Raw genomic sequence first — 13309 nt, 5'->3', positions numbered from 1 at the left:
AAATCCTTTGTAATTACTCTTAGCTTTAAGAAAAATGCAATTACAAAAGCTGACTCGGTCCTAACCAGGTTCCAGTATCGAAAAAAATGTTATGAAAAAACTCTGACGCTCACGGTGCCCCCCCTTCTTCTGAGGTCTGGTCACGCCAGTGGTGCCTATCAACATTCATTAAAGCAAAAACTGTTTTATTTTTAGTTTGAATTCAAAAACTTATTGTTATTTACTGTGTATTGTTTTCTCCTGAAATCTTCCCTATTGTTGAGTCTGTTTATCTGTTGCTATTTCTTTTGTCGCGGTGTTTTGTTACAATTTTTGGTCCTAAGCATGTTATAAAAGTTTACCAAAAATACAATAGTAATATTTGTGTTAATCCTTTAACCATTCCATAAATTGAGTAAGGGCTCAAACCTTACTTGTTTGAAAAAAAGGGTGAAGATTGAAAACAATTGACAGTAAAAGAGAATTTGTTTTATAAAAATCAAGTATCAATAGTAAGAGAATGATGAGCGTATTTTGAAGAATAAAAATGAGAAGCTAGATGTATTAGATGTAAAATTAGACAATAGTTAATAAATAGAGATACAAAACAAGCTTAGATTATAGTAATGATAATTTGTAGGACAGATAAAGAATTATTCAAATAAATAAATTCGCAATAAAATCAAAAAAGATTAGGCAAATGATAAATAGACTTGATATTACTAGTACATTAAGGAAAAGTATATTTTTAAGGAAAAAAAACAAAACAAAGTTTGTTACAGCAGTATCAATTGATAGAAAAGAGTGGAAAAGCTTTGAGAGATAAGAGAATCAAAAGTTAGTAAAATTAAAATCAAATGTTGGATATTAAATAGAAGAATCAGTGAAGAATTGGGAATCAGAAGAGCAAAATAAAAATAGGAGATAGGTGGTAGCTGAGAATGAAGAGAAGAGAAACCCCGTTGTGCGATGTTTCAGGTACATCCACAGCAGTTGACTCAACATACTGCGAATCAAAACAATACCGTCTACAATCACAAATTACTTCCCTTTCCCATTGTTGCGCCCCTTTTCTTTTAGCCGTCTCGACTCTGACCCGCGGTGGTCAAAGGTTTACGATCCGTTTCCACAGGCCACCAGCTAGGTCATCATGAAAACCAAGCCAACGTGGAGGTAAGAAAATAGGACACTAGCAAGGAACCAGAGCTATACTGTTCTGATCAAGATAATTCGGATGATCTTACAGAACTACGGATGCACTATGGGGTTTCAGGCGGCCATAAATCGAAAAACCGACATACTCTAATTATTTTTTTGGTATTTTTTTCGAAAATAAACATTCTAACTAAGAAAAATCCGGAGTTTGAAAGTTGTAGGATCAAAATTCACTAAATTGCAGACCTTCAAAGGCGAAAATGGTAAGAAAAAACATGATTTTTGACAAACAAATGATTATTTTTAATAGTTGTACTGTGTAGCTGTTTATGTATTTTTTCCTGCATCATTATATATATTCAGAAAGGTAATTGATTCAACTTTTCAATAACATTTTTCAAAACACACTTTTACACGCTAAAAAAAATAATAAAAATAAAAAAAGATGGATTATTATTCAAAATTTAGTTTTTTTCAACTTTGTTAATGGAGTACTTTTTTTGTGTGCATTTGTGCGATCTGAAAATTTTGCAGCCTAAAATTTGAACCATGTCCTAACTTGTCTCTAAATTTCAAAGTGCACTTATGTGCACTTTTTGAGTTATGTCATTTTGAATATTTTGATTCATGCAGGAAAATTAATGATTTCGCGTATACGCTTGGTTAAAAGCATATTATTTTACCTGCAGAGGAAGAAATAATGTACCTACTATGCATGTTTTGAAATTGATTTGATATTCATGACTTTGTTGGTACTTAGGTACGTTTATTAAAATTAGAAATTCATTCAAAGAGAGGTGGATTTTAACTCAAGAAGAAGGGGAGGAGATTGAACGTAAATCAGAAACTTTAACATAGCATAAACCGCCATTCCGTGCATCAAATAGACAGAGCAAGAATATTAAAATTCACCACTTTAATGCATGTGGCCTCAAATATATGAAAAAATCGAAAATTAAACTTTTTGCCTTTCTTACTAAAGAAAGGTATAGGTTTTACTTTAAGCCAGGACGTCATTTCCAGCTTCGTAAATATGTCGATTCAGCATGAATTGTAATCCGAAAAATCGCTAAAAAATCACACTGCATCGATTTTCGACGCTCTATCGATTCACCTTGACAGAACTCGTCTATCTCGAACCCTCGAATTTTGAGAAAATAAATTCCGTGGAGGTCGAGTGATGTTCGTATGTGGTAAAATTTTGCAAAAATTTGTGTCGCGCCGTTCTCAGCTCCCATAAATCCGATTTCGATTCTCTTAAATGCAGATGAAAGCTAGTGTGCTGAACCTGGGCGAGTTGCCGCGCAAATTTCGAATTATCCATCTGTTTTCGGATGCGGCCAGACTTTTCCAGAAAATACACAGTTTTCAAATGAAAATATGGTCAAAATTTTTCATTTTCATACCTTTTATTTATCTCAAAATTGCATTTTTCGAGCCCTACAACCTCCCAAATTTTCATCCAGATTCATAATATGGTTCTGGAGTTAGAGCCGTTTGATTGACCTACCATAAGAAACAAAACCCTAAAAAGGTAAAAGCCCACCTGGTGACCTTCGCCAACATTTTTCATTTCTGATTTTATTCGAAATTTCTTGCTACATTCATAGTACAGACCATGAGTGAGCATCTGAAACAAATTCGACATCGATCGGCAATCCGGATCAATTTTTTGAACGATTTACTTTTTGCCTTTCTTACTAAAGAAAGGTATAGGTTTTACTTTAAGCCAGGACGTCATTTCCAGCTTCGTAACTATGTCGATTCAGCATGAATTGTAATCCGAAAAATCGCTAAAAAATCACACTGCATCGATTTTCGACGCTCTATCGATTCACCTTGACAGAACTCGTCTATCTCGAACCCTCGAATTTTGAGAAAATAAATTCCGTGGAGGTCGAGTGATGTTCGTATGTGGTAAAATTTTGCAAAAATTTGTGTCGCGCCGTTCTCAGCTCCCATAAATCCGATTTCGATTCTCTTAAATGCAGATGAAAGCTAGTGTGCTGAACCTGGGCGAGTTGCCGCGCAAATTTCGAATTATCCATCTGTTTTCGGATGCGGCCAGACTTTTCCAGAAAATACACAGTTTTCAAATGAAAATATGGTCAAAATTTTTCATTTTCATACCTTTTATTTATCTCAAAAATTGCATTTTTCGAGCCCTACAACCTCCCAAATTTTCATCCAGATTCATAATATGGTTCTGGAGTTAGAGCCGTTTGATTGACCTACCATAAGAAACAAAATCCCTAAAAAAAGGTAAAAGCCCACCTGGTGACCTTCGCCAACATTTTTCATTTCTGATTTTATTCGAAATTTCTTGCTACATTCATAGTACAGACCATGAGTGAGCATCTGAAACAAATTCGACATCGATCGGCAATCCGGATCAATTTTTGAACGATTTACTTTTGCCTTTCTTACTAAAGAAAGGTATAGGTTTTACTTTAAGCCAGGACGTCATTTCCAGCTTCGTAACTATGTCGATTCAGCATGAATTGTAATCCGAAAAATCGCTAAAAAATCACACTGCATCGATTTTCGACGCTCTATCGATTCACCTTGACAGAACTCGTCTATCTCGAACCCTCGAATTTTGAGAAAATAAATTCCGTGGAGGTCGAGTGATGTTCGTATGTGGTAAAATTTTGCAAAAATTTGTGTCGCGCCGTTCTCAGCTCCCATAAATCCGATTTCGATTCTCTTAAATGCAGATGAAAGCTAGTGTGCTGAACCTGGGCGAGTTGCCGCGCAAATTTCGAATTATCCATCTGTTTTCGGATGCGGCCAGACTTTTCCAGAAAATACACAGTTTTCAAATGAAAATATGGTCAAAATTTTTCATTTTCATACCTTTTATTTATCTCAAAATTGCATTTTTCGAGCCCTACAACCTCCCAAATTTTCATCCAGATTCATAATATGGTTCTGGAGTTAGAGCCGTTTGATTGACCTACCATAAGAAACAAAATCCCTAAAAAAAGGTAAAAGCCCACCTGGTGACCTTCGCCAACATTTTTCATTTCTGATTTTATTCGAAATTTCTTGCTACATTCATAGTACAAACCATGAGTGAGCATCTGAAACAAATTCGACATCGATCGGCAATCCGGATCAATTTTTAGAACGATTTACTTTTTGCCTTTCTTACTAAAGAAAGGTATAGGTTTTACTTTAAGCCAGGACGTCATTTCCAGCTTCGTAAATATGTCGATTCAGCATGAATTGTAATCCGAAAAATCGCTAAAAAATCACACTGCATCGATTTTCGACGCTCTATCGATTCACCTTGACAGAACTCGTCTATCTCGAACCCTCGAATTTTGAGAAAATAAATTCCGTGGAGGTCGAGTGATGTTCGTATGTGGTAAAATTTTGCAAAAATTTGTGTCGCGCCGTTCTCAGCTCCCATAAATCCGATTTCGATTCTCTTAAATGCAGATGAAAGCTAGTGTGCTGAACCTGGGCGAGTTGCCGCGCAAATTTCGAATTATCCATCTGTTTTCGGATGCGGCCAGACTTTTCCAGAAAATACACAGTTTTCAAATGAAAATATGGTCAAAATTTTTCATTTTCATACCTTTTATTTATCTCAAAAATTGCATTTTTCGAGCCCTACAACCTCCCAAATTTTCATCCAGATTCATAATATGGTTCTGGAGTTAGAGCCGTTTGATTGACCTACCATAAGAAACAAAATCCCTAAAAAAAGGTAAAAGCCCACCTGGTGACCTTCGCCAACATTTTTCATTTCTGATTTTATTCGAAATTTCTTGCTACATTCATAGTACAGACCATGAGTGAGCATCTGAAACAAATTCGACATCGATCGGCAATCCGGATCAATTTTTGAACGATTTACTTTTGCCTTTCTTACTAAAGAAAGGTATAGGTTTTACTTTAAGCCAGGACGTCATTTCCAGCTTCGTAACTATGTCGATTCAGCATGAATTGTAATCCGAAAAACGCTAAAAATCACACTGCATCGATTTTCGACGCTTCGTCGCCAAGTCGACAATTTGTCAAGTTGAGCTTCGAATACTGGCGCGAGAATGCTGGCGCATATGTTTCGGCTTGACTTATACTTGTTCGTAGTAGCTTGTCTACCGATGTTTCCTTCAACATGTAAGATATCGTAGCTTTTCGGTTTCTTTTGCTCTGTCCGTTTTTGCATAACTGTCCAATGTTTATGCAGAAACTTTTTTGACATAGGACATTCATCCGGGTACAATCAATTTGTTTCCGTGTGCTCCTAAAATCGCCTTTAAGTAGGCTTCATTTGTCGTGTCGTTTTATTTAACGGAGTTCATTGGATTCCAATAGGAGCTTTCGAAGCTTCTAAGCTTTATATCGTTTTCAAAGTTTTCAATGCTCGCGACGCCAATGGCTATCTTCCTAAGGTATTACGATTGAGTGTGTAGTGGTGCGGTTGTAAAAATATCTATCTCTGACTTTCTCACTTTCGTAGACGCTGAATGGCAAGCTTCCCACTGTGCGGTTAACTCGGTTTTGCTTTGCGCCTGCTTTGTTCGGTTTTTGGGCTCGTACCAAAACTAGAAAACCAAAACCGCGGTGTGTGTCGTCACTTGCGCATTGGAAGCTAAGAATTTGTACGATTAAAAATATTCGATAGGTGAAAATTGCGTTTTCAATTTCTTTTAGAAAACACATCATTAATAATACCTTGCTTTCATCATAAGATTTTTTGTATCAAGTCGATGTTGTGAATTGAGAGAAGTTATATTCTTTAGTAAGAAAGGCTCTATCTCACCCCTGGTGGGATTAAATCGGGTTTTTTTGGAAAAAAATCAAAATTCATTTGTTTTCATTATACTAAGTACAAACAACACAAAAAAGTCACAAAAAAGCAAAAAAATATTTTTGGCCGCTCGCTTATATGGAAATACCCCATGGTGGGATGTAGTTAGTTACGCTCCTTCCAGGATGTTCCTTACGTGGACGTCAACCGAAGAGCACGCAACAAGGCCAGTGCCATTGCATGTTCTTAGGTATCAATCCTTGGCCTGCAACATCAAATGAGTTGAATAATGTAATTAAATTTAAGTTGGACAAAATAAATCGATAATATATTTTATTGTCGATTATGTTTTTACTAAATTTCCATAGAGAGCATTTAGAGCTAAAAACTCTTCACTGCTTTCCTTTGTTTGAAAAATAAAAAAAGTATTTAGAATGCAGGTAATAAAATGGCAAATTTCCATAGAGAGCATTTAGAGCATGAAACTCTTCACTGATTTCCTGGCTTGAGAAATAAAGAAAAAATGGTTTTTGCTATTTAATTTCATTTTCTTATTTTATTTAAAAAAGGTGACAAAATGTAAAAAAATATCATAGAGATTATTTAGAGCTTAAAACTTTCTAATGGTTATCTTGCTTGAAAAATATAGTTTTTTTTCTGTTGAATTAAATAAAATAGAAAAGTTTCCTGAAATCTTTATAAGGTTAAACTCATGTTAACTGATTTTCTTTTTATAAAATTAAAATAATTGTTAGAAGATTTAGTTTTTATTTTTTTAGCCTGCGTATTTGAAATTGTTTTTAATCTTAATTTGTTGTACAAAACTTGTAATTTTGTTAAGAGGCAGTATTTGTAAATTTTGCTCGGTTTGTTCTAGAGGTCGTATCGAGGTGCTCCGATTTGGATGAAACTTTCAGCGTTTGTTTGTCTATACATGAGATGAACTCATGCCAAATATGAGCCCTCTACGACAAAGGGAAGTGGGGTAAAACGGGCTTTGAATTTGAGGTCCAAAAAACCGAAAAAATCTTAAAATTGCTCGCATTTCCGTAAAACTTCATCAATTCCAACTTTCTTAGATGCATTCGAAAGGTTTTTTGAGGCACTTCAAAATGTGCTATAGACATCCAGGATTGGTTCGTTTTTGCCTTCCTCACCTTACTGAGGAAAGGCTATAAAATCACTCGAAAAACGAACTTCTTAAATAGGTCTCGTAGACCCACCTTCACGTATACCTATCGACTCAGAATCAAATTCTGAGCAAATGTCTGTGCGTGTGGATGGACGTAGAATTTTTTTTCTCACTCACTTTTCTCGGAACTGGCTTAACCGATTTTTTCTCTTAGATTTTGCAAATTACTGTCAAAAATTGATTTTTTTTAAAACCTTAATATCTTTTTGCAACAGCCTCCAACACCCATACTCCCATAGGTCAAAAGATAGGTAATTACATGGACTATAAGCCTACGGTGTTAACTTTTGGCCAATCGTAGTTTTCTCATAGTTTTCGATTTTCTAGAACAAACATTTTACAACGTTAGTTTTTGGCGTGTAGGCCGTCATAGCGGCACATTTTGGTCTCAATTTTGTCATATTCGGAATCCTCGAACAATTTTACGTAATTTAGAAGTATTGGATTTGTAAATTTGATTTAAAAAATAATTAAATAAAACATTTTTGAAAAAAGAAATAGATCTTACTTACCCTGTGATCAATACGTCAAATGCTGTATCAAGTAGGCGAAAACCTGTTTTACCCTTAATCCAACAAATTGTTAATTTTTTTTTTTAATTCATTCTAAATGGCAATTTTTCCAAACAAATTTACAATTCCAATACTTCTAACTTACGTGAAATTGTCCGAGGATTCCGAATATGACAAAATTGAGACCAAAAAGTGCCGCTATGGCGGCCTACACGCCAAAAACTAACGTTGTAAAATGTTTGTTCTAGAAAAATCGAAAAACTATGAGAAAAACTGCAATTGGCCAAAAAGTTAACACCGTAGGCTTATAGTCCATGAAATTACCTATCTTTTGACCTATGGGAGTATGGGTGTTGGAGGCTGTTGCACAAAGTTATTGAAGTTTTAAAAAAATCCATTTTTGACAGTAATTTGCAAAAGCTAAGAGAAAAAGTTAAACCAATCCTGGATGTCTATTACACATTTTAAAGTGCTTCAAAAGACCATTCGAATGCATCTAAAAGAGTTGGAATTGATAAAGTTTTACGGAAATGCGAGCAATTTTAAGATTTTTTAGGTTTTTTGGACCTTAAACTTCAAAGCCCGTTTTACCCCACTTCCCTTTGTCGAAGAGGGCGCATATTTGGCATGAGTTCATCTCATGTATAGACAAACAAACGCTGAAAGTTTCATCCCAATCGGAGCACCTCGATACGACCTGTTACACATTGGTGAAAAACTCGCTCTTAAACATTTGTTTTATCAAGACAAACATAAAAATAGCTGTGCAATAATTTTGTTGTTTCTAATCTTAATTACTTACCAGTACAATAAAAAGAATATAATTTTATAAATTTGTATAATTTTATCTGAAATTTCTTTCAACCATCCAGACGAGAGCATTTAACATAAAAACTCTCTATGAACACTCTGCTGTACTAGTTTTCACTTCAGACGATCTCTACCAAACATGCCTCATATTACCTGTGCCTACGACGCGGTCGCTTTGTGTTTGTCACAAGCAGTATTCATTATAAAAATAGTTTTTATTTTTTATTTCGGTATCTATTGAAGATAGAGATTTGGTGTCTTAGAGAGAGTTGTCCATTTTTGGTAGTTGAGCAACTTTGTCGAAAACAAAAAAATTCTATACCTTGTATCTTAGAGAATAAATAGTTTTTTCTTGTTTTGCACAACTAGAATCAACCAAATTGTAATGACGTCTGAGACAATAATATAGAACCTTTTGGTACCAGCAACTTTCTAGAACATGTCAACTTTCTAAAACTTATCGTTTTTCGCAAATCGCAAATCAATATTATTTTTCCCCATACAGAGCTGGCTCTGTTCGCTGCATACAGAGCTTAGCTCTGTTCTACCATACAGAGCAGGTAAGGAGTTTTATTGAGCCTGTAGAGCTCGATGCGTCTCTGTCGGCGTCATCCACATGACAGGAGTGAAGATGTCTGCGATGAGCTTCGAATTTAGTGGGGATGCTCAAATCCCCAACAGGTTGATCTCTGAACCTTCTGCTTGTGAGACAGAAGCCGTAACCATTAAGCCACGGAGCCGGTTCATCTGCATGCATACTTAGCTTTATAATTAACGATGTTCACAATTTACCTCAACGTAAGTGCTCGAGCTACAGGATCGTTAGAATGGATGACCATAAAAATACGTTTCACAAATTCCTCCACGTTAACTATTTTCTCCAGGTGTTTCTCACTTTGTTGACAAACTCTTAGAATCCAAAGCCGGGATAGATTTGATCTTAAATCATAAACAAACAAAACATACACGAACAAGTTAGGGATATCGTGTTTGTTAACATACCCGATACGAAACAATTCGGCCAATTTCAGGAAAGAAGAGTTTATCAAAATTGGGAAAGGATACTTCTCAAAAAGCTTAGGAAATCGAATGATAGCCTCACATTGTTCTCCAATTTTAGCGGACCTCAGACCTAAAACAACAGAACACAGGTATTAGATACGTAAAGAGAACTAAAACAAAGCGATCAATCAATGACCTATGCTACCTTTATCCAATTCAATCAGAACAGTGTTTGCGTCCTGATCTGCTTCATTAAGAAAATTTTCATTGAAGATGTTAGCACGCATTGCCATTTTTTACAACAGAAAACTTTTTCAACTTTTCGAAATTATGAGACAACTTCCACTGAGAGCAAGTCTGTATATATCATATCATATCAGCTGCAAAGCCACACGCTAACCAGGCAATCTCAATTTTGAGATGAATGTCGCATAAACCGGCTAAAAGTGAAACCACTCAACGTTGAGATGACCAACTTGATCTCAAAATTGAGATGGGCAACTCGATCTCAAAATTGAGATGCGCCTGGAGCAGGAAAAATCGCAGAAAATGCAGAAAATCGATGATTCAAGGTAAATGTTCATAAAATTGGTCAAAATAATTAAGAAGATTAATAATTAGGAAGATTTCTGGCAACACTGCAACGGAAAGGTCAGCTTTGTTTTGCTCCTCAAGCATAGTACATTTTATTAACGTTTTTCGCGTTTTATCTCGTTTATTTTCATATTTCCGGCCGTCGGAGGTCATTAACGGATCGGGACAAGTGGGGGTTAAACGGCACCGGTTCCAGCAGGACAAAAACATCCCCATTTTTTGCGACGTCCTCAGCGTCAAGTTTGAGGTTAGGATGACGAGCAGACGATCCGTGAACAGCAAGGTGGGAAAAACCAGCAAGCCGCAAATTGACCAGGAGGCCATCTCCCAGCAGCTGCAGGAGATTTCGGCAAAGCTGTGCAAGCTCGACGAGTTGGAAAAACTCAACAAGGTCCTTCAGGGCAACCTGTTGAAGCTTTCCCATCGCGTGGACGCTGTCACCGCCGAGAACCGTCTCCTCAAGCAGGAGATCGCAGATCTCAAGCAGGCGCAGCTGCAGGACGAGATCCTGATCAAAGGGTTCAAGCTGGAACGCCCGGAGCAACACCGGGAAGTGTTCCAGAACGTCTGTAAGGCTACTGGTTTCGAAGCACCAGACGTCAAGGAAGTGCGCCCCTGGTGTTCAAGAAGAATCAGCATACGGACGCCGTTCTGGTCAAGTTTTGGCGCGTTGAGGACAAGAACCGGTTCATCAAGTGTGTGCGGTCAATCAAGAAGCCACTGACCCCGCGCGACGTGAACGTTCGATCCAAAAGCAAGTTCATTCTTGTGCAGGATCACCTCACGCCGGAGAAGTTGCAGCTTCACAACAAGGCCTGGGATCTGACGAAATTGGGTCTGCAGCGTCCGTGGTTCTATAGAGGTTCCACCTGGATCAGTCATTCGGAGTCCAAGAAGCCGTTCCGTGTGGGTGACTTGAAGGACGTCGATGAAATCGAGTTCATCCTGTGCACGCGCGAGGACAACGGCCACCCAGACTTGAGTGAGGTAATTGGATCGGAAAATTAACTGCTCGTAATTTATGGAAGATTTTGAGAACTTAATTGATCTGGATTTTGAGGCATCTAATTTTTTGTTTCCTAGTGTTGACGGATATGATCGGGACATTTCCGATTTTGCGGGTTTTCTTTTTGTTCAAGTAAATGCTAGAAGTATAAGTAATATTAACCGTTTTGATAAGCTTAAATTTGCTCTTCACAAGTTGCCACGTAAACCAGATGTGCTTGTTGTTAGTGAAACATGGGTTTCCGCTGATTTAGTTCAACTATACGATATTGATGGTTACGAATCAACTTTTTTTTGCCGTAAAGATGGTAGAGGGGGCGGTCTAGCTGTGTTTGTGCTTAAAAATCTCAACTTTTCAATTATCAATAATTCAGAAATAGTATCTGCAAATAACTCGATAAATTTCATTCAAATTAAAATTTTAAGTGATAAAGATAAATCTCTTCTTGTTTCTTCTTATTATAGGCCACCAGATGATAGTATTTTAACTGATTTTTTCAACCATTTAGAAAGTACATTATCTTCAAGTAACTCCTTACACATACTCGTAGGTGACATAAACATAGATACTAAATCCTCTTCTACTAAATTAAACGATTATTTGAATATCCTATCATCATTCGGTTTTTCGATAACTAACACAAACATAACTAGACCATCCAGTAATTCAATTATTGATCATGTAGCATTTAATTGGGTCCTAAAATGAAGCTTAGATTGCTGATATTATTGTTTACAGCGATAAAGCTTATTTTTCTGAGTAAAATTACCCTTTGTACGACCACAAAAAAGTTAAAATGGTTTTTTAAAGCAATTTTGAAAAATTAACCTCGTGGTCCTTCTTGACAGAAAAGCTCCTACTTGACAGCTCGTTCCAAGGGGACCATAGTTGATCCATCGAAAAATGTTGTCTTGTCAAATTTTTGTTTGCATTAAAATGAAAAAAGTGATCAGAAATAGTTTTTAATCGTGTTTTTACCGTTGTACATAAAAATTTACATAGGGCTTTAGTACCCAATTATACTGAACATTTTTCAATCATTAATGATACCATCCATAATCCTGACAGTGATCATAATTTTATTGTTACTTTAATTCCATTTTCTCCTCATTTACTACCAAACACACCTAAATTTAAACAACACATCAATTTTTGTAGATTAGAGCAACTTCTTAAACTACGTTTTAATCCAACCTACATGGGCAATTATGATGATCCTAATGAATTTTACAATTATTTCCTTTCGACTCTAAACAGAACTTTAACAGAATGTACGACACAAATTGAACTAAAGTCAAAACCATCCGAAATTTGTCCTTGGATGACTGATGGTGTAAAAACTTTGCTGAATTCATCGAAAAATCTAAGAAAAAAAAGAAAGAAGTTTGTTTCACTAGGTAAAAATACTGATAATATTGACATAAAAATACAGAATTTAACTGAAAAAATTAAAAACTATAACGACACATTGAACAAAAAGTACTACATTAACAAATTTGCAAATGCCAAGAACACAAAAGAAATTTGGAATAATATTAATAATGTCTTAGGGCGTAATAAAAAATTCAACTCACCATCTGAAATGACCCAAACTCTTCTTTCTGGCCAACAAGTAAAATTATCAGAAAAACAAGAAATCGTGAACGAATTCAATAATTATTTCACTTCAATTGGAGAACAAATGGCTCACAAAATTGTAATTAACCCGAATGATGATATAAACAAATTTGAAACGTTGAAACGAAGTCAAAGAACTTTTTTCCTAAATCCTACAAATGAAAAAAATTGAAATTGAAAATCTAATTTATTCGTTTAGTAACAATACTGCTAGTGGCTTCGATAAAATTAGTGCTTTTCTTCTTAAAAAGTTAAGTCATGTAGTTTCCCCTAACCATTTTTCTAAATATTTTTTTCTAAATAGTAATGATTTTCTCTGTCCCCAACAATACGGTTTTCGGGAAAAATCATCTACATCGAATGCTGTTATTGACCTCGTAAATAAGATTCAACTTGACTTAGATAATCGCGATGACGTTCTTGGTTTATTTTAGATTTATCGAAAGCATTTGATACAGTTGACCGAAAAATATTAATAGATAAACTTAGATATGCTGGCGTTCGTGGTATTGCTTTGGATTTGTTTACTAGTTATCTTTCTAATCGTGCTCAGGTTGTTTGTATTGATGGAATACATAGCTTGCTAACTTTAGTAAACGTGGGAGTACCTCAAGGCTCTGTGCTTGGTCCATTGTTTTTTTATTATATACTTAAATGATTTTTCGTTACTTCCTCTTAAA

At 35.8% G+C, this 13309-nt stretch overlaps 1 protein-coding gene across 1 annotated transcript in view; it reads right to left on the bottom strand.

The window, feature by feature from the left end:
- LOC119769928 (integrator complex subunit 7) overlaps nucleotides 1-9788 on the bottom strand; it is a gene marked incomplete at its 3' end in the record, with an annotated part of 79162 nt that extends 69374 nt beyond the window's left edge. The window contains exons 1-3 of the mRNA XM_038263794.1: nucleotides 9609-9788; nucleotides 9413-9542; nucleotides 9203-9349 (exon numbers count right to left, since the gene is read on the bottom strand). Coding sequence (XP_038119722.1) covers nucleotides 9203-9349; nucleotides 9413-9542; nucleotides 9609-9705 — 374 coding nt within the window. The remainder of the gene's footprint in view (nucleotides 1-9202; nucleotides 9350-9412; nucleotides 9543-9608) is intronic.
- Between the last annotated feature and the right edge of the window lie 3521 nt (nucleotides 9789-13309).

The sequence above is a fragment of the Culex quinquefasciatus genome, chromosome 1, assembly GCF_015732765.1.
Source record: "Culex quinquefasciatus strain JHB chromosome 1, VPISU_Cqui_1.0_pri_paternal, whole genome shotgun sequence".
NCBI classification, from domain to species: domain Eukaryota; kingdom Metazoa; phylum Arthropoda; class Insecta; order Diptera; family Culicidae; genus Culex; species Culex quinquefasciatus.
This window is presented reverse-complemented; position numbering and strand designations above follow the sequence as displayed.